This window comes from Pollicipes pollicipes, unplaced genomic scaffold (genome assembly GCF_011947565.3).
Source record: "Pollicipes pollicipes isolate AB1234 unplaced genomic scaffold, Ppol_2.1 Scaffold_5724;HRSCAF=6776_pilon_pilon_pilon, whole genome shotgun sequence".
Taxonomy (NCBI): domain Eukaryota; kingdom Metazoa; phylum Arthropoda; class Thecostraca; order Pollicipedomorpha; family Pollicipedidae; genus Pollicipes; species Pollicipes pollicipes.
In genome coordinates, this window is record NW_023596746.1 from 17806754 (window position 1) to 17834253 (window position 27500).

General features: G+C 56.0%; 1 protein-coding gene and 1 pseudogene across 1 annotated transcript in view; both read right to left on the minus strand.

Annotated features, from left to right (window-relative positions):
• The window catches only part of LOC119102752 (serine proteinase stubble-like), a 13003-nt pseudogene extending 3404 nt beyond the window's left edge, over positions 1 to 9599 (minus strand).
• An 8-nt stretch (positions 9600 to 9607) lies between these two features.
• The window catches only part of LOC119102753 (uncharacterized), a gene marked incomplete at its 3' end in the record, with an annotated part of 39896 nt that continues 22003 nt past the window's right edge, over positions 9608 to 27500 (minus strand). Inside the window, exons 2-4 of the mRNA XM_037226210.1 lie at positions 22595 to 22821; positions 17050 to 17271; positions 9608 to 9732 (exon numbers count right to left, since the gene is read on the minus strand). Of these exons, the coding sequence (XP_037082105.1) occupies positions 9608 to 9732; positions 17050 to 17271; positions 22595 to 22821 (574 nt within the window). The remainder of the gene's footprint in view (positions 9733 to 17049; positions 17272 to 22594; positions 22822 to 27500) is intronic.

Genomic DNA, 27500 nt, shown 5'->3' on the forward strand with positions numbered 1-27500 from the left:
GTTATGGAGGATCGCCACCAGCGGGCCAGTTATGGAGGATCGCCACCCGCGGACCGATGATGAAGGATCGCCACTAGCGGGCCAGTTTTCAGTGCCAGAGGTCAGGCACTTTTACTCTCCGGTGTATCCGGCCGCGGCGCCCTGCTGTGTCGGCCTTTTGTCCTGCGTCTGGCACCTGTCCCGAATGGACATGCCAGTGCCTGGTTGCACGCGGACATACATTCAGTGCTTCTGCTTTCATGCCACCCCTTATTTTCTCGCATACGATTAGCACGTGACATGGTGGTAATCTGAGCTGATGTGAGAAGTGGACGGCTGGTTCCGCCAGTTGCCAATGTCGTCACACAAAGCCTGGATTTCACGTGCTTACGTAATTTGTACCATTAGGCAAGTGCGCGAATGATTCAGTTACTTTGATTAGAGTTTAATTCTCAAGGAAAAGTGGCTGTGGTGGAACAATTAAGCGTGGATGGCATGCCAATGTGTCATCACTGATGTTAAAACGTACAGATCCAGAAAAATCCCAATGCAATATGTCATCATATATTATTCCGCTTAATGTGCACTTCTAAAGACAAAACAGCACTTATGTCTATCACTAAATGTGCAACAAACAACTAACAATCTCGAATAACAGACTCTAAAGCTTTGTGTGGTACACACGTCACGCTGCAGAGGTAATAGCAAAATATTGAATATGTAACAACGGTAGCCAGAATCATATGTAGCCTAATTTCCTTCCGGCTGCCACTTACACTGCCACTGGCACATTACATGCATCACTCTAAAATGGGGTCATTTCATATGGAACAACATGAAATAAATAACACGGTACAGACAGCCATCAGAGTCAAAGGCACTGTCGGGGCAATGCGAGCAGCTGCAGTTTTCTTTTCTCACGCTGGTATAATAATGAGTATGTCTTCAGCTTTCACGATGCTTGCTTTGTCTGATGTCCACGTGCATTGGCAGGGGATTTGTCGCAGAGTTGAGACATCGTTGGGGGTTTGGGGTCGAAGAATTCAGGTCAGTCACGACCTCTTTATCGTTTGCAGTTTGCGGGAAGAACTTGAAGCGCATCACCACGCCACGCGCGCGCCTGCTCTAGCTGCCCCCAGCCGGTCCGCTGGCATGCGCGGCGTCCAGCTCTGAACGCCAGGGGACCGCCGCACCTTGAGGCGGAGCAGCATATGGGGTCCAAGAGAGGACCTCCAAACGACTGTGACCCATGTCAGTAGAACAGCTAAGGAAAGTAGAGACGGGTTTTTAAGCGGGCTAACAGATCAGAAATATCAGAAACACGGCAGAAACGCCGTGAAGGAAAGCATATGCTACACAGCACCATCCATATTTAGCTCATCGCTAGCAGCTGGCCTCAAATGGTCATGAACGTACCTGGTCAGGGTTCTCGTTTCCTTTCCACTGCAACTGAACGTCCTAAGGGGGTCTGAGGGTCCCTACTGGAGCGTGTCACCGACCCGATTACACCCGTCCGTACATCCGGCCCGGCTCCGGGCCGCCAGAACCACCAGCTCAGCGATCCACGGAGGCCGCTAGGGCTACATCGGGCCCGGCTCCGGGCCGCCAGAACCATCAGCGCCACGATCCACGGAGACCGCTGGGGCTACATTCGACCCGGCTCCGGGCCTCCAGAACCGTCAGTGCCACGATCCATGGAGGCCGCTGGGGTCGGCCGTGCCCCGCTGCCCGGGGAGTGACCGGCGCCTGCGACGGCGCCGAACGCGCGCGGTCCTGCGGCTCCTGCGCCAGGTGCCGGTGAGCGAAGCGCACCGCGGCTCAGTGCAGCCCGTCGGACGCACCCTTGGACGGATATGATGCCAATGTCTGACTACCCGCACCCGCTGGCCCCTGAAACGGCTGCATATCACTGTTGTCGACACATCACCAAATAAAACTGGGCCACAGGCTGTCACAATGTAGAGCGAGTGCACCTAACTCCCGCCTGTGTGGGAGGTGAGCCCGGCCAGTGACTATTGCGCCGTTGGCTCTCGACTTCGGGTATCAGACGTGCGGCAGCATCGCGCGTACTGCCCGATGTAGCGTCGGTCTTCTGATGGGTCAGCCGTTCACAGTCTAACGCAGCACGGTGGACAGATGTCGCTGGCATCGACAAGTGCACAACTCTGCGGTGACGGGTCATGACAGCACGGACTAGAACGGGCGGCCAGGGCACTGTCACAGGCGACAACCAATACACAGCTCTGTCCTTATCCTGACCCCCGGGGAAGGACAACAGCGAAACAGCTACAGGAAATGATTCATTCCATCCTAGCCGACTTACGAGATGCAGTTTGCAGAAACCGGCCGATTTGCGTCTTACGTAGTGGACACAAAAGGCACCGATGCAATGCCATCGATCGAAGACAAAAAAGCATAAAACAGGGCTTTCCTGCCCCCCCCCCCCCCCTCCCGAGCAAGGGCCAGGTAGTTCAAAATGTCGCCATCGATAACAATAACCAGCCTCGTCGGCAAGTGAGAGGTGGTGCCGCGGGCGCGTTCACCATTGTAAACAACGTTAACGGCAGCTCGGTGGCGTGGCCCGAGGCCGGACCGACTGTTGGCCTGCTGCTGACGTCAGCTCGGACCGCGCGCCAGATCACGGGCACCACAGGCTCGCCCGCCGCTGAAACACTACGCCCGCCAAGAGCATCATTCACGGCGCGCTGGCCTCATCGCCCCGTCCGTGCCCGCGGCCGCGCAGCCCTGCCCGGTGCGAGCCACCGCCTGGGCAGTGGGGCAGCGCGAGCTCCAGCGCGCACCTCCGCGAAAGGCCGCGCGAGCAATCGGGCGGCGGTCGCCTCGGCGGCGGCGGCGCTAGGTTCCGGCCGGCGGGTATAGATGTCGCCCGCGTCGGCGGCCGGCCGCGGCAGGCTGCCTCACGACACTCGAGGTATGGCACCGGCGGTCGCGGTGGGGACCCGCGGCGCGCACACCCGCCTAACGTGTTGATGTACTGGTTGATCCAACCCATGAACTTGGCTATGTTTGTGTAGACGCCGGGCAGGCCGGCTCGTGCGCAGGCCGATGCCCCAGCGACCAGGCCGATCAGTGTTCTCCGCCGCCCTTGTACAGCGTCAGCGGGCCGCCGCTGTCGCCCTGCGTGCACGGACAGGTCACGGTCAGACGCAGAGCCACTGAAGGCCAGGAGTGCAGCGCTCAGATGCAGCGTCACCACAGACGGGGCCAACGCTCAGATGCAGGGTCAGCCCAGACGGGGCAGCGCTCAGATGCAGCGTCACCCCAGGACGGGGCAGCGTTCAGATGCAGCGTCAGCCCAGACGGGGCAGCGTTCAGATGCAGGGTCCAGCCCCAGACGGGGCAGCGCTCAGATGCAGCGTCACCCCAGACGGGGAAGGCGCTCAGATGCAGCGTCACCCCAGACGGGGTGGCATGGTCGTGACCATGCTCAGATACAGGGTGGCCAGGGTCACGGGTATGTCACGCTAGATTCACCGCCCCGGCGGTACATACGTACGGCAGATTAGAACAGTGCCTTCAAAGAATTAGGCCCATAGCAGCATCATGTATGTCTTGCTTGTGGCGTCACTGACATCCAGCATAACTGCTACCATTAATCAGCCTTTGACTCATTCACCAGTTTCCCTTGCCTAATCTGACGGCTGTCCTCACCGCGTCCATCACTTTTGCTGGTTTACAGCTCCGAGAAACGCCCCAGTCCTTAACTGACGAGTGCTCCCCCCCCCCCCGTCCCCCGTCCCCCCAACACTGTTCTCCTGCCATACCACAGGGCGGTGCCCGGCTCTCACCTGACAGCTGTTTCTGTCACCGTCCCCGTCCATTCGTCCGCCCCCCCGCCCCCCCCCCCCCCCAACACTGTTTCCTGCCACACCACGGAGCAGCACCCGGCCCTCACCTGACAGCTGTCTCGGCCACCGGTCCTTGTAGCCGGCGCAGAGGAACACCTCGTGGATGGTCTCGCGTCGCCCGGCGCCGCGGTACCACTCCTGACACGTCTCTTTGTCAATCACCACCACGTCCACCTCCTGCAGCACGTTCGGCGTCGACGCGATCCCTGCCAAAGGTCAGCCAGAGGTCAGCCGACTGGTCAAAGGTCCGGTCTTCCATCAGATGTAGAGGTCAGTCAGAGGTTATGTCTTCGGTGAATGCCGTGAATTCGACTCAGGGTTGCTTTATAATAGCTATATATCTAGCGATGGCATTCCAGAAAAAATGAGGTGCCATCGCGTCGCCGTACGAAAGTGCCCAATCTTAACGTACACGGCAGAGAACGATTCGAGCCCAACCATCATAGACAGCTTGGATGTGGCCGAACGATGGTGTTCCGTGTTTCGAGAGCGCCAAATGTGGTCAACGACTGGTAGAGCAGGTGAGCGCGGCGGATTATCCACGCCTGGCGATACCCGCCACTAATCGCACGCTGCGCTGGGCTATCATGTTCTTGTGAACATGTAACGCCCACATCCTGCCGGCAGTATAACGACAGTGCACCGCCCGTCCCCAGCCACTGGCGCGACACGGACGTGTGCGGTGCGTCCCCAGCCACTGGTACGACACGGACCGTGTGCGGTGCGTCCCCGCCACTGGCACGACACGGACCGTGTGCGGCCCCGTCCCCAGCCACTGGCACGAAACGGACCGTGTGCGGTGCGTCCCCAGCCGATGGCACGATACGGAACGTGTGCGGTGCGTCCCCAGCCCATGGCACGACACGGACCGTGTGCGGTGCGTCCCCAGCCCATGGCACGACACGGTCCGTGTGCGGTGCGTCCCCCAGCCCATGGCACGACACGGACCGTGTGCGGTGCGTCCCCAGCCGATGGCGGGTGGCCGTGTCGCCGACGAACGTCTCGTCCAGGTTTGGCAGGCACACTGGGATGATGTGCTCCTTGAACACGACGTCCTTGCTCAGCTTCACCAGCGACACGTCGTTCTCGAAGTGCGGACGGGTTGTACTTCGGGTGATCTGCGGGCAGCGATGGTCCGGTGATGGTCAAGGAGTCCTCAGCTAAGTGCCGTGGGTTCGAGCTTTTCAGGTCTGTACGTTTGCAGTCATGTTTCTCAACATACAACTGGCCGTAGCGTTAGTACAAACACGAGCAGTGCTGTTGCCTCACCACTTTCCGTTCCAGGGTGAAGTCCTCGTGAGGGTAGCGCTCCGAATACGCGCGACGTTGTACTCTCCCAGTCGTATCTTCATGCTGGACAGATCCGCTCTGTTGTGCACAATAGAAAACAAAGTCGTTACGGACCGGACGCACACAGGTCGTAAATATCAAGATGGACCGGAAATTGAGCTGGGAAGCTGAATCACTTTTCCTCGAGCTATTGCTATTGCTCCAAGCCACTCTTATTTAAGCCGTCTGAAGGTAAGTCCATATCTATTATCATACTACCGGATCGTCGACGTGCCTTAAACCGTGTGCAATAAGTTACGTGATGCAGGAATACGCGACTTTCCGTCTGAAAAGACGCGTCCAGCGCTTCAGTCGGTGGCAGACAATCAGATGGGAGCCACCAAAACATTCGGACAATGTTAGATGGATGTGAGCAGGACACCGCGTCGAGCGGGGTAGGAGCGGTTGGCCGAGACTGGTGACGCGTGGACGCGCGGGGTAGGAGCGGCTGGCCGTGACCGGTGAGACGCGGACGCACCGGTAGACGCAGTGGGCCGCCGTCACCACCCAGCGTTTGTTGACCAGCGCGCCGCCGCACGCGATGCGCTTGGAGAAGAAGGCCCTCCTTGATCAGGGCAGCCTGCACGTAGAGATAGGTCAGGTCGATGTCGACTGGCTACGCATCGGGCTCCAGCGGTAGACCCCGGCAGCCCACATGCGCGAGGTCGGGCATGTGCTGTATCTACTTCACGAAGTTGCCATGTATGAAACGTATGCAATATTCAGGTGGAGACATTCTGAGCTTTTCGCTTTCGCGTTCATTGCATATCGTTGCTATAAAACGTTTTGCTCCAGCACTCGAACGGAATAAAAAAGGTGTGAAAAAGCACTAAACGCAGCCATGTAGCACTAGAGAGAAACTCAGTATGTGAGATGTTCCTGATAATGTGTTCTGTCGATCAGCATGAGCCAATGACACTCAAAAGGCTCAAATAAGACGCACCGATGGATACGGCATTACAAAACTCAATTTTACAACACAGGTACTTGACCAAAGCCCGCGCATTGCAGTGCAGATCGATTGTGTAGGCCTCGCTATCATCATATATCGAGTGCGGGTATACCGAGTGCTACTGTATCGGCAGCAGTATCGTCTGAACGTTGCCACATCCCATTCATCTGATTGGTGCGCACGCCTAGTACTGAGTAGCGGGTGCAGTTTGCATGCGTCAGTGCTGCCATCTACTAGAAGAGCGGGGAGAGTGACTCGTGTTGTAACGTCCGCCAGAGGTCCCCAGTGAGGCTGTAGCGAGCCGATCGCATTTGGTCGCTAGAAACCCGGCGGTTAGCAGATCGTCAGCTGTTCGCCAGCACGTCACACTTGCGCCGGTCTCTGCCTTCAGCAGCATGCTGACGGTGCACCGGCTCTGGAAGACCGGGCCCAGCCACGCCGAGGGTGCCCCACCCACCTGCCAGGGGTGAGAGCCGAACGACGAGTCGTGTCCACCGACAATGCGATTGGTGGGGCTGTACACCTGGCCACACTCTGCAACGAGACAGTGTCTAGTGAGCACGACGCCGTACGGTACGGTTTGGCAAAGTGCGGCATGACGGGATCAGGTACGGCAGAACAGGATTAGGTGCATTATAATAGGATTAGACGCGAGTTTTAGGATGCGGGTACCATATTGTGAGGCACGTCAGGGCATGGCACAACACAGGACGGGACAGTAAGATACGACACATCCAGGTGCGGTCGATAAGGTACGGTAAGCCACGACGCCGCTCAGTACAACACGACAGTGTGCGCTGTATGTACAACCGGGTGCGGAACAAGACACGCTCTCGGGTCGGCCAACGGGGCCATGAGCACGACACCAGCTCACACACACACACATACACGAGTGATGAGTGTCGCCCTGGAGTGACCGTGGCGGTGTGAGAAGCGGGGTCGCTGTGTGGCGGGAGGCGTGGCCGGCCGCGGCGGCGGCGGCGCCGGCCGTGGGGCGGGCGTGCCACGTGCGGCCCTCTAGGCTACTCCGGCATGCGGTCTCGTGCGGCGGTGGGACGACAGGCGGCGCGACGTCGTCAGGCGACAGGCGCTCTTACTGGCTTCGGACGGTCTGGGGCCGGAGCCCGGATGGGGACGAGGCGGGCGGTGGCCGGCCGGCCGGACCGGCCCGTCAATAGCGTTACTGTCCGAGTCGGGGGCGAGGGCAGGGACCGGTGGGGAACCCCCCGCTGACCCCGCCGGCCGCTGCCCCGGGTACAGCTCCTGAATAATGACATACGGCCGCGTGTCGAACACGGGGCCGTAGCTGGGCACGTCGCCGCCGTGGCCGGTCACGTGATTGTGGGAGAGCGGGCCGGGCGGCCGCTGGTCCATGATCGGGATGATGGGCACGGGCGGCGGACGGGGCGTGCGGAACGGCCGGGCGGGCCGCGGCGGCCGTGTCGGCCGCCCGAAGCTGCCGCCGGGCCGCAGCGGCGAGCGCATAGTCGTGACCTGGCTGCTCAGCACCGAGCTGGCCGCCGAGAGGGTCCGAGCCCGCCCCAACCAGGTCCGAGTCTGTCGCAGTCGGGTCTGAGTGTGGGGGCGTCAGGTCTGGGCTGGAGGCCAGGGGGCCGTGTTGGAGGGGGGAGACTGTCGGGCTTGATGGCGAGTTTAGGGCAACAGATGTGTTCGAGAAGATGGCACCTGCAAAAAGGAGAACAGTGGAAGATAAGATCATGGGGATTGAGTCAGAAACATCTAGCCACATACTGTCTATAATCATCCATAAAGCCAAAGGCGTGGAAGCTCAATTCAAGCTCAAGGATACAGCATGCAGTGTATCTAGGTGGGGTAAAGAGAAACAAGAATGTTGATATGCAGCACAATGTCGTGTGTTGATATGCAACACAGTTTCGTGGCCAGCACGCATCAAAACGCTCATCATGTGACTAGGATGTTACTGAAAAGCGCATTTTCGCATGTTGTAATGTCCTGACGGATTATGTCTTCCACAGTAATTCTAACATATCTGCTGTGCGTTAGACTTTTTTAAAGCCCACGCCGTGTAGCACATGTGGATACCAGATCTCGATTTGTAAAGCGCTATTATCAAATCATATGAACATCACGCACTGGTGCATGGCTGCACACACCGTCTGTGACAAGCTGCAGACTACTCTCGAAGTAAGTGTCATCTTCACGTACGACATCTCCCATCAACGGATGGCTAACTCGGACCGGCCATCCCGTTCTGATTCCCAGTTCAATCCAGCCCCCAATCAGCGTACCAACATGCCGCGTGAACCGGCCTGGCAGCATCCCAGAGGCGGCCGGCGCGCGCCGCGGCCCGTGGCAGTGATTGGCCAACGGTCGGTCCCGTACCGGCCGCATGTGACGCGGCGCGCTCGGCGCGCTGTCACAAGAGCGCCACGGACGCCGCATTGTGCCTGATCACGCCGCGTGCCGAACACAATCGACAGCGCGCCAAGTTCGTACGGGCGGCGCCAGCCCGCGCGCGCCGTGACGGTGGCTCCAGTTGGCCGCATCAGCGGCGCGCCCGGACCGATTGAGGAAGAGCTTGCGCCCGCGTAACCGGGGCTCTTGCAACAGCGTGCTTTGTTCGAGGCCGCTCATGGACTGCGCTTTGAAATGCGGCGGCGTTGCTGACAGAAAACGACGGTCATTGATGCCGACACTGAACTGACAGCCGCGTTTTGGAATACATTTCGTTCTCTACGTTGTGTATGCGGCTATGCCAACCAATGTCATAGGGGTTTTGGCTTGACATCGTGGCTCAAAAAACCGACAGTCCGTGAAAGTGGTTTGGCATGAATACACGTGTTGCTGGGGCATCCATAGAGGAGAAGAGTCCCCCCACCCCCATAGAGTGGCATTCTCATCTTTGGTCGTAGATGGCTCCTGACAGAAGCTTAAAAATCAGCGTGATGCGTTTTTACTGAGCTCCAACCCTGCCTCCCACCTCCCTTCATTTCCTTAACCAATCCAGGCTGCACCCCTGACAGGCATCACAACTTTATGTTTGGTAGCTTCTATTCCTGTGGGTGGACCAGGATCACAAGTTCCGCCCGTTGCGCGGCTGTCCAAGAATACAGCCACGGAACGGGCTGCACGGACTGGAGTTTGGCGCAGCCCGTGCGCCAGTGGCCTTGCCCACAGACACGGAGCCCGGTCACGGCAGCGGGAAGAGACCAACAGGGTAGCAGCAGCTATCTTGGACAAGTCGTCATCGACCCGAACCCGGCGCCGGTGACGTTGGGCAGCTCCATCCCTCCGACCTCCCCATCCCTGAGCCCGTCCACTGACCGGAGGTCGGTGGCGGTGGGCTGCACTGTACCTCCGACCTCCCCATCCCTGACCGGAGTCGGTGACAGTGGGCTGCATTGTCCCTCCACTCCCCCGACCCCCAGGCCCGGCCACTGACCGGCGCCGGTGACGGTGGCCTCAGCCGCGTAGTCCTTGTCGGCCATTCGCGTGGCACGCAGCAGCTCCAGACCATGCCGCCGTCGCAGAGGTCCATGGCGCGCCTGCCTTGGAACACGCAGCTGACGCTGACGGCGCAGTCGTACTCGCTGCCCCTGTAACTGCACTTGCGCGGGATCACTGAAACAGGCGGGGCGCCGCGGCCCAGTCAGCCACGCCGGCCACGCCCCGGCGGCGGGGAAGGCTTGTTAGCAGGGGAGGGAGGGGGGGGGGGGGGGTGCTGGGAAGGTAGTTTCGTCAAGCGTCCAGGAAAGAATGGGCGATAGTTCTTTGCGGGCGATTGTGTGGTCGTCGTTAAGCAAGGGACAACGCGGAAGGGAAGAAAGAGAAGGGAGAGTGGCATCTCGCTATCACCCGCCATTGTTTAAACGTATGGTACGTCTAAATGACTTAATTGGTATGTACGTGTTGCTGCAGCAGAGGCCCTGCGTGACGTCACTTGTTCCGAGTCACACTAAAGCCAGGTAGCTAACAACCGCGGTCGCTAAGACAACCTACCTATACATGCGGCTCACATTTCAAAGCCGTGAATGTCCAGGTTGTGAATGTTGTGCTTTGGGTTTTTGTGGATACGGATGGTTTTTAACGCATCGGGCATAATGTTCCACAGAGAGTGTTTTTGGATCAAGGTCTTCTCTAAGTGTGTAGCTTGTGATGGAACCCTTTGACCCCATCTAACCCAAACAACCAATTTGAGATTAACGGGCAATTTTTGCGCGCAATGTTTTGACGTGTTACGTCATTTCGTAGTACTTTTAACCGCCACATGACATTGCCAATTACCTGTTTTCTGGGACCCTGACGTTTGTCATACACTCGCCATATTATGCTAACAACAAAATACAGGGACGCACAATCGCCATATTGTTGTTGGCTGTTGTCACGAGATCAGTACAGCCAACCTTCGCTTGGAGACCAAAATATACCCTTGTTTACTTCACAGAAATGGGCGTAAGCGCACTGCGTAACAGATACCAGTTGCGACACGGAGACCACCATAAAATACATTTTTCACGGAGACCGCAGAACATCAGTTTTCTCACAAGAGATGACCATAAACACGTAACAGAAATTAATGCAAACGCATCTCCCTAGGAAGGCTTATGATAGCTAGCTTCCTAACGCACACAACTAAACCTCTATTCACTAGCAAGACCGTGTGAACCCGTTTCCCCAACTGGAGTGCAGCATTACCCCATCTTCCCACGGGGACTAGTGTGAACCAGCTCCCATGCGGGGACCAGTATGCCGCCATTTACTCACGGAGACCCGTGTAAACCCATGGCTTCGCTGAGACCGGTGTGGACCCGCTAGCTTACTGGACCAGTGTCAACGTCTTTCTTCATGGGACCGGGGTAGGCCTATCTTCTCACAAGAGAACAAAACTACAGTGAATCCGTTTCTTCACGGAGAGTAATATATTGCTTCCCCGCGAAGACCAGAATAATCCTGTCTCGCAGAGACTATTGTAGCTTATTTTCCTGACGGACAGCGGCATGTGCCCAGCGCCTGACGATAGACCGGTTTGTACCCACTTCCGACGGATATCGGCACATCGCTACTTCCTGAGGGCGAGCGGTGTGAAGCCGTTACCTCACGGCCGGCGTTGCCCCACGGAGCCAGGCTCGGCAGCGTGAGCCGAGTCGCACCGGCTTACGTCACGGCTCGTGTGAAAGGGCGGCCGTCACGCGATCAGGCTTGCCAATGGCTGTGACGAGACGGAGCGGACCGGAGCGGACCGCCAGCGCCCTGCGGGGCCTCTGTCAACCCCATCAGCACCCCGCGAGGCCTCCATCAACTTCGTCAGCACCCCGCGGGGCCTCTGTCAACTTCGTCAGCACCCCGCGGGCCTCTGTCAACTTCGTCAGCACCCCCGTGAGGCCATCTGTCAACTTCTTCAGCACTCCGCGGGGCCTCTGTCAACCCCGTCAGCGCCCCGCGGGGCCTTCTGTCAACCCCGCCAGCACCCCGCGGGACCTCTGTCAACCCCGTCAGCACCCCGCGGGGCCTCTTTTAACCCCATCAACAACCCAGAGGGCCTCTGGCAGCCCCGTCAGCACCCTGAAGACCTCTGTCAGTCTCCAGAGGACCTCTGTCAGCACCTGGAGGGCAGGCAGCGGTCTCGTCGTTCAGGGGATGGCGGTCGGGCGAGGCAGGGAGAACTGAGGACCGGCACGTCCGGCTGGCTCAGCGCGGGCCGCATGCTCGGCTACCAATCTACCGACGGCGTGTGCTATGTAGCCGTGCCTTAAACCACCCGCCGCCAGCTCACTGGCTGCGGGTTATGGCGGAGTATTGGGTGTTAAGCGTTTACCGTCCCCAACTAGTAACACCGGCCACCTTTTAATGACACAGCAGTGGGATTATGTTTACATGCGCGTCTTAGGCTTGTTTGTTCGGATCTGTTCGTGCTTTTGGAAGGTCTTCACAGACAGAAGAATTGCTGTGTTTTAGCCAATGATATTGAGTGTCACCAGGATGCGAGCCAATCTTAAACAGAGGACTTGACTAGAGCATCTCCAAAAGGCCACGATAGGAGAAGCTTACCAAGATCGTTACAGCACTACGTTTGTACGCATACAGTGGAGTAAAAAATGACTCAGTAAATGCTTCCATGTCCAAACGTTTTAAGCAAATAAATTTGCATTAAGGCTTGACCAATCGCCTTCGATGTCAGTTTTGTCAAAACCAAGTCTCTGAAACAACTGGGGCACGGCGCACGGTCGGAGCGCAGGACGTAGCTCAGCTGCCGGGCTGCAGGGAAGGCACCGACACCAGCCCCGGCACCGAGTTAGTGGAGCGGCGCTGGCGCTGGGCGCGGGCGCTGGCGCGCCTGCGCCCGTCACGGCTTCGGGCTGGCCGGGCGCAGCGCCGTGGTCCGCGCCCGACGGCCGGCCGCGCCCAACGGTCCGCCTGCCCGGCGGCCGGGCGCCCGCAGCGCCACCTACCCGGCTGCCGGACGGTGTTGCGCGGAGGCGTCCTGCTCGTCGCGGTGGTCGTCGAAGATGAAGTGGTTGCTGGCGGGCCGGTGGTACCGCTGCGGCCGCGCCGGCCGGCCCGGCCGGTACAACGACCTCGGCGTACCGTAGCGGGGGCCGTGCTGCGGCGGTAGCTCGGGCCCGTACCCGACGCTCGGGCGCGGCCGGTACCCGGTCGCCCGTGCTCCCGGAACGGGTCGTACTGGTCCTGCTGCAGCGGCAGCCGGTACGGCCTGCCGTAGCCGGGCCGGATGGCGCGCCCGTGCGGGCCGTCCGCGTCGTCGAACTCGCGCTCGAACTCGTCGCGCTCGAACTCGTCGCGCTCGAAACCCGTCGCGCTCGGCCGAGAAGTCGTCAAAGTCGCGGCGCGCGCGGCAGACGGCGGCGCAGGACGAGCAGCAGCAGCAGCCAGCGGCGCGGCCCGGCCGTCGGCATGGCTGACAGTGGTGGTCCGGTGGCCTCGCTGGCAGGTCAGGCGCATGCCCGGCGGCGCGGCGGCACAGCGGACAAACCACGTGACGGTCGGCGCACGCGGCGCAGACTGAGGCGACTGGCGGCGGCGCGCACCGCTGTCGTTCCAGCTCAGAGGGCAGCACTTTCACTGGCCGGGCGCGCTCACGCGGCCCGCGCCGCCGCGCCGCTGCCAGCCGGCTTACGCAAATCACAGCGCCGCTTGGGAAATAGCGGCGTTGAACGTCGGAGCCGCGGCCCCCACGCGGCAGGGATGACTTCTCAAAGTGGAGAAGAAAACGGCCGCGGGCTGAGAACGGGGGTAGAGCGAAAGGCGGCTGGGGGGCGAGTAGAAAGCGCCATGTTCACATGCAGCCGTGCCTTCACGCTATTAAAGAATCGCGGAAGCAGAGTCTTGCGCGAATCATCATTAAACCATAATCCCGCAAGCATGCATCATTTCAGTGAGCAGTGCACATTTACATTGACGCGCATCTAGATGAGTTTCATTGGTTTCGATAACAATGACGACGAACGATGGAAATATGCATAGGCCATTTCTACTCAAACACATAAGTAAGCCACTTTCGCCTTGAGGGCCAAAAGACCTCATCAGCCACCCATTCTCACGGAGCTCTTATTTTCAAGTGTTTAGGGGCGAGTCGGCGCCATGGCTGTTCAGTGCGCTCTCTCAGGGAGGCGATGGGAGCTAGGTTTGCATATGCATGGGACTGGAAGATCACAAGCCCCAAGTCCTGGCAAGTCGTGCAATGTATGCGCTATGGAAAAAGACCTATGGCGTGTCATGTAGCGCTCGACGCAGGTGCATTACATCCACGCGCTGACTTACAGTGCGTTATATCTACGCGCGCGCGCTTAGAACGTAACACGAATGCCAGAAACGCGCGATCTCGGACAAGAGCACGCACGGCTAGCTTATTGGCACCACCTGCTCTTCCCACTCTCATCCCAATCACGCATTATCAACGGCTCTCCTCTCTTCCTTTCCCACCATCTTAACGTCTCCCATACTTTCAACAGCCGCAAGCCACTGCTCAGCCCCACGAGGCTCACACAGCAGCCGGTGCAGCTGCCTAGGAACACAACGATATGCTTGTCACCGGAGTCGTGCTGCCTGGGGCTTGCGTCACACCATTTTATTCGCCTGTGACGTAACGCGGCGTGATAAGGCGCAACCGGGACTTTGAGGTACAGCACGCTTTTGACCCCGAATAGGTCGCAAACGTGGCGTAATTCGACTAGCTTGGACCGACAACCACACCTAACAAAAGCCTTACACCGGTTACGTTTCAGACGAAATTTCCCCATAGCGCTGATATTCAGGGTTGCTCAAATGACTAGTGAACAACACGGCTCCGCCTGCCAGCGACAAGTTTTCACGACTCACTCGCGTCAGCCAACAAATCGGGTGCTTTGAATGTCGCATGCTGCGCATGGTCTGGTTATGCGCTGCCCTGGTTTTGTTTTCTCTCGCAACGAAGAAGTTGTGCTTACGCAACGAAGCTAGACATGCAAGAATGCTTACAGAAGGCAGAAAACAGGCCTGACATCTCGTAACAGAAGATGTACTCCTGAACTCCGAAGAAGGCTGAGAAATCAACCATTTGCAAGCTTCCATTGGAGGTAATGTGCTTAGCCTTTCATTCGTCCCGGTTAACACGAAATAGAAACAGCTCTATCGAACTCTCTGTCCAGATTCCTTGCATGAATTTCGGAAGCAGCATGACTCGAGATTAGCACCGGCAATTGGTAATAATTGGGACGCTGTCAGAAATTTGATGGGACCAGAGATTGATGTCCAACGCATGGTTTCCTGTCAAGCTACGTTGGTCTTCCGGTCTTCCTCAACGTCAAGCTACGTCGGTCTTCGTTGGTCTATCAAGCTTGGATCTTCCGGGCTTCCGTATGGACTACGCTGAAGCCAGCATATTTCAAATTATCGCAGTGTAAGCGTCCAGGTGGATTGCAAAACGAAGGCAATTTCGTAAACCATGCTATTTCGCAGCTTTTCACGTAGTAAGAGCTTCAAAATATGTGTGACAGACTACGGATTCCCTGCAATGACCAACAAGAACGATATTTGTCCTCGACCCGATGTGATCTCGACTGGCCAATCAGCTGCTGATTCAAATGCGTATGACATCGTTGATAGAGCTTTGTCCCTGAAATGAATTTGAGAAGGTATCAGAAAATATGACTTCCGGAACATAACATGATTTCAATAGCTGCCACCATACACGCAAACTACACAAATTCTCAGCTCCAATCAGGGTCCTCGTTTGACGTTTAAAATGGCATGAGGCCTGTGGTGAATATCAGATATTTTAAATTCGAACATGTTCTAGACGCCCCGTTCCGAGGATGTATCGCAGAGGTTCATCCCATTGTCAAATCAAGTGCTGCTCTTCACAGCCCGGTGCTCTTCTACCCACCTTGGAAGCCGACAAAATACCCGCGTTTACGAGCACAGCCACATCTTTCATTCCGCGCTATTCTCCTGACACGTTCACATGATGATGGTAGAACTAAGGAAGCTCGCTTTGATGCGTGACATTGACTTTTGTATCAACTCTTTCAGCAAAGCGAGGCCGTTCGGGGCTCGTATCCATGTAGCCAGCATCACCGTTGAGCTTACTCGGCACCGCTCGTAGAACAGCAGTCCTGTTTTGGAAGCTGAAGATACGGCCACGGCCTCGACCATTGTGCATGTTGTGGGTCGAGGCCAGTGGGCGTCCGAAGCACGGACCCCTCGCCGTTCACTGGCCTCCCCTCCGCGTGGCCGCACCAAAACACACTTTGTCCCTCTGCCGGGAGCGTGCACGCATGTCGCGTGACCCCCTCGCCGCTCCAGCGACCTCTTTCATGTGCAAATCGGCAACGGCTGCCCGACAGGGGCGCTGATATGGCCACTGCACGGTCCAGCGCCGCCGAAAGCGTGCCACGCGGACGGCGGCGGCCACCTCCTGGCCGGCCGTGACCCCGACGCCTCCGGGCATGTGGCAACCGCCGGACGGATGGCTGACCCCTGACCTCCAGGCGGCAGCACGCCAGACCGGCGCTCGGGTCAGCCAGCGCGTGGCGTTTGTTCTGCGTGGCGCGCGTGCCGGCATGTCCGCGTGGTCCACGCCATTGCCGCAGGATGCGCCGACTACGGCGCTGTAGCGACGGCTCCGCCGCAGCATCGGGACACATTGTGTATGGCATTGTTGTCCTCTAGCATTGTCGACAACGGGCCGGAGGGTATTTTTCTGCTGATAATTGTCCTGTTGTGACGCCGGTTCCGGAGTGAGCGGGTTGCTACTTCCCTATGGTGAGCATTACGACCACGCTATGGTCGGCGGACCAGCTACACTTCACCGGCTCGTAATCAACCGGGCAGGCGGTTGCGACAGCACTGTGCCCCGTGTTCCTGATGTGTGACGGACAAGGTGAGCACACTGTCAGCAGATTACAGCCGCCGGGCCAGCGCAACCAAGCCAGAACTAACGGTTACCGTGAGTGATCGGCCGATCCCGTGTGAGCTATCGTCACTGGGTTCCCGTCAGCGTGCCAGGAAACGGGGTTAGAGCATTGCACAATATGAGGACGAGCGGACTAAATTCAGTGGGAGACGGAAGGATTGTTCAGGTATGTAGTCAAGACATCCATAAGAGCACTGTCACGATGCAGTAAAGCAGTTTTAGATATTCGAAGTGTTCTCTCAACGGGTCAAATGCAGAATATCAACAAGATTGACGTGAAAAACAGCTATGTAAAAAGAGGTAGATACAGAAAGTACAAGAACATAAATACTCAGCACCAAACTTTGCAGCAGGTATAAAAATACAATGACCAAATTTGAGCCACACAGCTGTTGAAGAAACCCGTATGAGCACAGCATGCGGCAGCTCACCGAGCAGGCCTTGTCAGAGAGCCGAGAGTCGCCAGACGGGCCGACGAAGGACAGCAGAGTGCAGAGTGCAGAGTGCAGAGTGCAGGAGTTACTCACCGAGCGGCGCCGGCGTCAGGAAGTCGAAGATGCCGCGCAGGTGCTGCGGGCTGTAGGTGTCGTGTGGCTCGGCAGAGTTCCACGCGTGCTCGGGCTGGTAGATGAGCGTGTCACGTGGCGGCGTCAGCACCTGGTTTAGCTTGATGAGCCGCATGAGTTGCAGCTCGTCCAGCGTGTTGACGTCCTCTATCGTCTCCAGCATCAGCTGGGTGTAGTTGGGCCCTGCCGGCGTGGCGGCTAGCGACAGAGTGACAGAGGCTAGAAGGCGTCGCTACTGATGACGTGCAAGACAGGGTGACAGCTAGCCGGACACTGCCGGAGGATGAGGGTGTGGTATACATGACAGGATGACAGCGAGCGGGACAATGCCGGAAGGTGAGGGTGTGGTATGCATGCGCATGCACACTGACAGAGGCCCGTTGGTGAACAACAAGACGCGAAGTACACAGGACTGACGTGCATCGGACGTGAAGTACACTGGACTGACGTGCATCGGACGCGTGACGTGTCGGTCATCGAACTCAGAGCACTACCGGCTTTCAGATCCGTAGAATCAGCTAACTGTTGAACCAACCGATTTTAAGACTCAGTAGAACCGTAGCCGTTCGTTCGATGGTCAGCATAAGCTCGTGTCGAGCCGTTAGTAGGTGGGTGGCGGGCCCAGGATGCATGGTCGACAGCATTTATATTTTTCCGCTCAGTTTCGGTCTTGGTATCAGCTTTTTTATTTCGGCCTCGGTTTTGGTTTTGATGGTTCATATAGCTATATGAGTTTTTACGAGAAGAAAACGCCTGACCACTTCCTGTGTGAAACGCCTTTATGGAAACGTTTAGGAAAAATGACACGATCATTTTCTTTTCTGAAACATGTTCACACTATGTTTTTTAATGAATGCGTCATCACTTTAATGACATTCTACGCTCCGGGGACTTGCCTGAGTTAGGAACACCTTGATACATACATGTCTCCGCTCGAAACTCTCGAGAACAAGGCATGAAGCAACACAATCTACTGTAACATTTTGAAACGCTTTTAACTACTTTACCGACTGTTCTGACAACGGTTTTTGATTCAATTTGTGTGCCTCCTGCGAGCATCATTTTATTCTGCCGATGATCTGATCGACAACTTGTCCCCTGACCATGCCAATATACAACCTGGGATTGCCCAGCCGCATCTGGGACGATCTGCTGACAACCAATGGCTAAAAGGAAGTTATGGCATACAGCATGGCCCATCTCGTTCTCTTGCTTTGCCGGATATTTCCTAGCACAAGAACGACGACACCATGCTGAAGCTCACCATCCGGCTTCATACTGCGGTCAATGAGAAAACAGCTGAGCTCTCGGCAATATCAGACAGCTGAGTTGATACGATGTTTCTGATAATTTGAGACCAGTTCAGCTACTAAGAATCTGCGCGTGACGCGGGACCAGCTAAATGTCATGACCAGCACCCGCAGCGGTTCGGATGACGTGAGACCATGGCCGGACTCTAGGTGATGTGGGACCATGGCGGAGCTTCGGTAGTATGAGACCATGACCAGCAAGTGGAACCATGGCTGGACGTCGGACGATTCGGGACCGCGATCAGACCCCGGGTGACGCGGGACCGCGTGCGGACCTCGGGTGATGCGGGACCACGACCAGATCCCGGGCGACGCGGGACCACGTGCAGACCCCGGGTGATGCGGGACCACGACCAGACCCCGGGTGACGCGGGACCACGTGCGGACCAGCCTCGGCGCGCCGTCCCGCCGTCGGCCGCGGTCTGCCTATGCCCACGCGTCACGTGACGCTCGGTTGCCGTCGTCACAGCGGACCGCGCCGCGCTCCCGTTACGTAGATAACGGACGCGCGCCGTGCCGCCCGGCCGGCCGTCAGCTCACCGCTGGGGTCACACGGCAGTGTTGCACGCAGTGTGCAGCGCCCGGCCGGCTCCGCGCCAGGCCACGTGGCGTCAGGCGTACCGTCAGTCTGCAGTACCTACTCCGCTGCATGAGCGTGGAGGGGGAGGGGGCGCAACGCACGAGCGGCTGTCAGGTGTACCGTCAGTCTGTAATATCTACTCCGCTGCATTAGCGGGGAGGGGAAGGGGCGCATCGTACGAGCGCTGTGTTAGCAAATTTAAGTGGCGGTACAAGCGGACAGTTAGTGTTTTGAAAGGGTATAATGTGGCGAAAAATTAAGGCAGTTTTCAGCGGCGTGAGCAATGCAGCCATGAAAGAGCACGACGCCAACGTTTCAGAGTATGTCACCTGTTTGTTATTGTCACCTGCCGTTCGGTCACACGCGCTTAATATGGTCGGTAAAATCAGTTGTCCCTAGATGCTTCCGAACAGTTCAGAACATCTATTTGAATTAGATGCTCCGACGGACGCAATCACATTGGACTCCTTGGTTACCAGTATGGAAGCAATACTTCCCATTTTTCCACATTTTCATCGTGTGTGTTCACTGCTGTCTAATATTCGCAATACGCTAAATGACAAAACGTTGAAACGTGGTACAAAAGCCTCAAACGCCCTATTTCAGGAAAGGATTTACAATATGCGTCATGTTCAGATAACTAAAAAATGCCTACGATACAGCGATATGCAGGGGTAGGCGTGCAGGGGAGAAGTGCAGTTTGAACGGGCTTCATTCAGGGGGAGAGACGGGCCAATCACCAGGCACACCGAATAAATGGACGGATGCTCCTTATAGCGAGACATGTCACTGACCGCCGATCGGGCTCCCACGCGACGCCACGCTCCATCACTGCAATGCTACGTCGGCAGACAGTCTAGCCTGCAATCCCCGTCACCCTTACTGCTGCTGTAGGGCGTTGTGTCCCGCCAAAAAGACGAGTGTTTCGCGATTATTTGCACGCAGAATCGCAATTCAACCGCAGCTGAATTCAGCAGGACAGCTCGTCTACTACAAATAAGACTTACATGCTGCACTTCTTTTATAAATGCAACTGAAAAGTTGTAAATCCTTCCTTTCTTTGCCTAAAGCTAGATTATATGAACAAAAGTAGAAAGTGAGAAAAAATTCCCGGATTCCAACTGCCACGCACTGGATATTGTGACAATGGGGGCATCAGCTTGAGGGGCCCTTGGAGGAGGCAGTGGCAGATGCACCACACAATGGCCCCGGCTGTCCCGCTTGTGAGCGCAGCCCAACGAAGCCGACAGGAAATGGGGTGAAAACTCGGCGAGCCCCACCGCCGGCGAATTCGGACGTGATCTGATGCGATGAGCGGCCGGCCTGCAGCTGAAGCCGCAGCGGAAACGTCGGGTGGGTGGCGGAGCACATCCGTGTCACACGCGTGCTGTTCCCCGCCGGGTGGCGGCTTGGTTCCGCTTCCCTTCTGTGCGAGGCGTTAACCCATTGTTGAGTGCTGCACGCCGTCTTCTCGAGGGAGGCTGTCGCAGGTCTCGGCAGAGTGCACTGCTTGCAGCTCAGCGCTTGCTACCACCAGCCGACGCCACCAGCGGCAGATTGCAAAGCTAAAACCGTCCTAGCAACTCATGACCGCAATAATTGCGTGGTTACTAGCGACAAAAGCTGCGGCGCATCCGCCTAACAAAATCACGCCGCGAAAGCGAGCCATTTATCGTCTGGTGCGCTCTAAATATACGCGTACGCAGCTCGCACCGGCTCACTGCGGCCAGCTCTCTCTCTCTCTCTCGACGAGTGTGCGCCTTTTGTCACCGCGCAGGCTCATTAGCCGCGACAGGCTTCAAGTCACAGTGCGTGTGTGCACTGTGAACACCAGCCCAGCAGCGTCGGCCTGACCGGACCGCGCCGGGACAGCGCCGCGCGCGCGGAGAGAATAGACGCTGACTGATTGTGTGTGTGGAGGCGGCCGTGAAACGGCACTTCCCTGTCACGCAGACCGCGACGGCCGCACCCGGCCGCACGCGCTCGCCGGCCCGTTGCGCCGCCCACGCCAAACACCGACCTGCCTTGAAATGCTCGGTCGGCCGGGCGGTAAGCCGTGCCGGCGGCGCTTGTCCGGTCCGTTGGCTAGGTTTCGCAAGTCTTGAAACCAGGCCTAGCGCGCCCGTCCCGAGCCAGAGCGGCGGTATGGCCAGGGCGTCGGCATCCGACCCTCTTGTCCTCTGTCCTGCTTTATCCTGCATCCTCGCGACACTCACTTGTCCGGGGCAGGCCCCATACGTCAGCCACGAGGGGGCTGAGAGGTCCCGTGGGAAGGGGGACCCCGACCGGGTACCCGGCGCACATGCGTGGGTTAAAGCTCGGCGGTTGGCCCCCCCAGGCGCATGCAAGCCTGCCCCACTGCTAACCATTTGCATTCCTCCCATAGTCCTTAAGTGATCATTTCTGGTCGAAAGGGCTCTATTCCAAACAACCAAGCGTGGGCAGCCACGGAGGGTGCTGCCTTCGCGACAACAGCTGTCCTTCGATTGTTGGAAAAACGCGGGAAATATTCAATAATATGTCAAGAATATCAGCATCAAAGTATCAAACAAACATCAGACAGCAGCAGTGGCAATATAAAGCATATTGTAGGATCGAGACAATGTAGCTTCGATTTAAATAGGCGTGTATGCGTCGCATTTGATCGCCCACACCCGTTGATTTAGCCGCCAAGCAATACTAAGTAAAACTAACAAAAAAGGAATAAAACACAATCCTTTCGAGGAACTCTGAATAAGTGAGCCAAAAATGCCTTCCATGACCTAAACAGACCAACCGAACGTGCCTGTGGCAAGCGAGCAGCGTGATCGCAGCAGAGCGGAGTTGCGCACTGCGCGAAAGTGGAATGCATGAAGTTAATTATGAACCACCTCATATTGTCAGCCTCAGGACGACATTTTAAAGTATGATGCTCAGCAAAGTCGTATCAGGATCCATTCTGTTATAGACTTCAGCAAAGACAAGCCATTGGGTTAGCAGTGAGTGTGACTGTTTTTTTCGTGGTGCAGTGCGCAATAGTTTGGGTTCGGCATGGCCGCCAAATGGTTTGACTGTTGTAGGATTAGTGATATGTGACAGGAATACGCAAACATGTATTTGATATAACGAGCTCAATAAAAACATTTAAAACACAAAAAAACGTGCGCAAAGCTCTTCAAAATGGCTATTCTATGCTTTGTTCAAAAATAATGACGCCACGGTTGTGCCGCAAAATGAACACAAGGTGACGGATCCTGTTGCTAAGTTTACTAGGCAGTGTACGTAATATGTATATGGGTAGAACATGCTGATAAGTATTACATAGTATGCATATGCAAGTTGTAGATTATTTCATGTTATGTCTTATTTTCATATTATAGGTTTTACGATGTTATATATATATATATATATAATATATATATATATATATATATATATATATATAATAGGTGATGGTCAAGGAGGGAGGCGATGGAAAGCACACATTTCAGGAAAGGCATGGCTCTAGCGGCTACGGGTCTTTAACAAGTAATATTGCCCGCACTTCAATACATCGACCTAGCCCGATGGGTGACACGCGCACTCCCAGTGAGTCCCCCTGAGCAATCTGCTGAGGCGGCCGGCGGCTATCACTGACCTGCTATGGTGCGCGCCACATCGAAAAAGTTAAGGCCGCGTCCGACCGTGCGGCCCCGGCTGACGGCGTCCTCGATCTGTCGCTGCTTCTTCAGCAGGTTCTCCAGCCTGCTGTTGAGGCTGCCGAGGTCGGCCCGCGAGGCCACAGCCAGCCAGCAGGCGAGCAGCAGCAGCGCGGCCGGGGAGCGCCAGCGCCACCGCATCGTCGGCACGAGCAGCAGCGTCAGTCTGCGGCAGGACAGAGACGACTGGTCAGGGTCAGTCTGCGGTAGGACAGAGACGACTGGTCGGAGTCAGTCTGCGGCAGGACAGAGACGACTGGTCAGAGTCAGTCTGCGGTAGGACAGAGACGACTGGTCAGAGTCAGTCTGCGGCAGGACAGAGACGACTGGTCAGAGTCAGTCTGCGGCAGGACAGAGGACGAACCGGTCACAGTCAGTCTGCGGTAGGACAGAGGACGACCGGTCAGAGTCAGTATGCGGTAGGACAGAGGACGACCGGTCAGAGTCAGTCTGCGGCAGGGCAGGGGACGACCGGTCAGAGTCAGTCTGCGGCAGGGCAGAGGACGACCGGTCAAGTCAGTATGCAGTAGGGACAGAGGACGACCGGTCAGAGTCAGTCTGCGGCAGGGCAGAGACGACCGGTCAGAGTCAGTATGCAGTAGGACAGAGGACGACCGGTCAAAGTCAGTCCTGCGGCAGGGCAGAGGACGACCGGCCAGAGTCAGTAATGCGGTAGGACAGAGGACGACCGGTCAGAGTCCAGTCTGCGGCAGGGGCAGAGGACGACCGGTCAGAGTCAGTCTGCGCAGGACAGAGGACGACCGGTCAGAGTCAGTATGCGGTAGGACAGAGTACGACAGGTCAGAGTCAGTCTGCGGCATGGCAGGGGACGACCGTCAGAGTCAGTCTGTGCTAGGACAGAGGATGACCGGTCGGAGTCAGTATGCGGTAGGACAGAGGACGACCGTCAGAGTCAGTCTGCGGCAGGGCAGAGGACGACCGGTACTCAGTCTTCGCGGCGCAGGTCGGCTGCCTCGCTGCTGGCTTGCGACGGGCCGAGGGGCGTATGCGGTGCGCAGGGGACACTTCCCTGGCCTTATGTGGGATGATGACATCGATGCCACCAATTGTGGCTCCTCTTTTGCGGGATGTTTATTTGGGAGCAGGTCGACTGTGGTGTTCAGATTAGCTATTCCTCGATGGTGTTTGACTTATATGGTTCTCCGTTTCGAGTCGTAACTTTGTATGATTATCACGTCCTGAACGCGTCATTGCTATGATGGTCTAGGTTATACTGTGTTTATGTTTGTGAATATGATGACAAGGGATCAACGCTGGGATGAAGACGATCAAGGCTCATAACTATGTTCTCCTCAGCTATGGTCATTCGTGACTATGCTTTTACCGCTGTCATTGCCATGCTTATTTCAGCAAGATCTCAAGCCGGCCTCCCATTTCCAAATTTTTGATCGGAGTAACACTCACAAATGCACTGCAACGCAGTCTTCACTCCGAAGTACAGGCCCAAGCACAGCACAGTTCAGATCGGCTTCCACGCGGCGTGTGGCCGGAGTGGTCAGCACGCGTCTCCCTCACTCTCACACACCACCAGCAGCAGCAGGACAGACTACCACAAGACGCTCCTTCCGCGGCGGCCAGCCAGCACCACTGCAGCCGCCTCGGCGTCCACCCCTGCACCGGACGCCCCGGGCAGCCACACCACAGACGCGTCCGGGCCGTTGTCGCCGTTTTCCGCAACGCCGCCCGGCAACGGAGCGTAGCGCCCGCTGAAAAGACGAACGCGTCCGGTGGCCACTGGGCTCCTGTGACGTCACGGGTCAACCGGCCAGCGTCGTACCTCTTTGTCGCGTCACCTTGACATCCGACGGAAAGGGGTTCAGCAGGCGGCGACGGCACACATCCGGCTCGGTCTGCGACCTTCACTGCTGGCCCACATTGGCAACGGAGCATGGCTCGGCGGACAGCGGCTCTGAAGAGATGGAGCGTGTCGCGGTGGACAGGAGCTCCGCAGACGGAGCGTGTCGCGGTGGACAGGGCTCCGAGACGAGCGTGTCGCGGTGGACAGGAGCTCCGCAGACGGAGCGTGTCGCGGTGGACAGAAGCTCCGGGAAGAGGGAGCGTGTCGCGGTGGACACAGGGGCTCCGGAGATGTAGCGCGTCTTGATGGATGGCGGGCTTGGGAGACTGAGTGTGTCTCGGTTGGCAAGGTTCGGCAGAGACTGAGCGTGTTTTGTAGTTTCTGGAGTGTCCCTATGTAGACACAGGTTCCAGTAAAATAGAGTGCGTTTCGTTAGCACTGACTCCAGTCGGCTCCTGATCTGGCCAGAGGTATGTATCAGGCGAGCTTCCTCGACTGATCTCACACGAGCAACACACGCCATTTTGGAGCCGCCAACCATCAGGGGATGCACCTCCGCGTTTCCATCCAGTTAGCGCACGGAGACTCAGGTGGCCTTCGATAAATGCAGGATGACAGAATTTACGTGAGATCAGGTGATACGTCATATGTCAGCTGGTATGTCTTCGGTGTCGTTCCATTGGCGTATACCCGCGGCAGTATGCTAGGATGCTCGTCGTTTGGAGACGTATTTCATGCCGTTAGTTTGTTTGCAAGAGAAACGGCTCGAGTATGTTTTAAAGCATGTCATGGGCTGCGTTCGTTCTGTCGTCATCACGTTTGTCAGCTGGAATGCGTGACGTCATGCGTGCTGACGAGGCGTTCGATGTATGGGTTGAGGGGCAAGTTTGTTAATTTTGCTTTTCCATCTACCTTCACCTTTACTTCAGACCACACATAACTCTGGTATACTGCCGACCATGACCGCACCGCCTGTAAAGTGATGTTTGGAAGCGTGGATTCTGTTCCGGTATTAATATCATCTATCCCACCCGTATGTTGAGTGCCTCTTCCCATTTCCAACTTATTTCATTTTCCCCTCTCGTTATAAGTGCCTTCTTATAACGCTATTAATTTACTGGGAACGCAATCACACACCACATCGATCACTGTCACTCACCGTTTTACTGGCTACTCTTGGCAGTTCAGTTCTCTCCTTATCTCTCTTACGAGGCACTTCCCCCCAAACTAGAGAAGTGCCCCGACCCCACCTAACGTACTCGACAATGCAAGAGCTACCAAATGAAACTCCCGCGTTCTTTTTCAGAATGATGCTTAATTGGTCGCGCTTTTCTCTCCATGCTGACCGGCTGACAAAATGTCTTGGCATTATCGTAGCTGGTGCGTGACGTCACATACCTCGTGACCTTGTGATAACGTGATGTGATGTGGGGGGCGAATACCGGGTTGTGATTGTTGCTGACAAACATGCTGATGACGGATCAAACACGGCCATAAGTTGAAATACTGAATCATTGGCTTCCACGATGGCGTTCTTATCACGCTTCAATACCACAGTCCGTTTTTTTTCGCATCTCATCATTTGAAGCTTCTGTATCACAGTTGTCTCAGAGCGAACCCAGCATCCTCAAAGGTTTCTGCGCGGCACGACGTAAATTCTGCGTGAAATCCTTTAAAATGTATGCCGTTCGGCTTTCATCAAAAAGCCAAAAACAAGCTAGACGGCGCAAATTTCATGACGCCATGTGGACCTAATAACATACGGGTTTACACCACACTAGTGCTGTAACAAAAAAGCTCTGCAGACACTGAGTGCTACGCCATTATTTGTACTGCCAATACTGATACAGGGCATTAGTGCTACGCGACAAAAGATATGCCGCAAAACTTATGCTCAGTTATTACTTCTACCGCAAAGCACTTATACAGTCATTAGTTATGCAGGAAATTATTTCACCGCAAAAAGTTATGCGTGGTATTAGTGGTACACGACAAAACTTGTGCTTCAAAAAATGTATACTCGTCATTACTTCTACTGCACTACATATAATTATTACTTATCCATGGTTTACTTCAACAGTAAAGACGTGTACGCAACAGTAGTGCTACACGACAAAATTGTACTTAAAAATGTATAAAGTATTATTTTGATGTGTATATAATTGTAGCCTATACCCCCGTCATGGCATCCACCTTTAAAAATTTGTACAGCAATTGTTTTATACACGCATTACTTTTGCTGCGAAGACTTATACGCACCATTAGTGCCACAGTAATGACCTTGGTAAAGTTTTTGCTGCAGAGGTGGTGACTGGTATATGCTTTTTCCGGATAACTTTGTCGAGTAGCATTTTTGTAATGAGTTTTTGCAGTAGAAGTGATCTGTATAATTATAGACTACTTTCTTTTCTGTATAAGTAAAGACGAGTGAAGGGTTTTACAGTATAAGTTTTGTCGAATAACATTCATGTCGTGCATGAGATATTGCAACAAAACTAACGCGCGTACGAGTAAATACTATATTAGTCTTTGCAGCAGACGTAATGACGCGTATCAGTTTTTGAAGCTACATTTTGGTCGTGTAGTTCTCATGTTTTGGTGTGGGCGTCTTTGCAGAAGAAGCTATAATGCTTGAAGGATAAGTCTGCATAATTTGCTGTAGTAGGAGTAATGTCGGCGTATAAGTGATGTCGTGTGCACTCCTGTCCGTGGGAGCTTTTGCCATAGAACTAATGCCATGATCTGTTCTATGGCCTTGGCCATGACGCTGCCGTACGGACCAATCGAACGCATCCGGCGGGCGACCAGTGACTGCGCGGGGACGATAGAACCATAGCAACTCGGCCGGTGGGTAGGCGACATCTATGTAACGTAATGGCAAGCTGTGGTTTGGCCCGGAGCATTTTCTATGATAGGTGACCTGGTTTTGTACCTGTGACACCTGCGAAGAATACTACCAAAGGGAAGCGAGTTGGCCTGCATCGAGTCAGGAAATGGAAAGCGCGTCTCAGTTTAAGGCTTGTGCT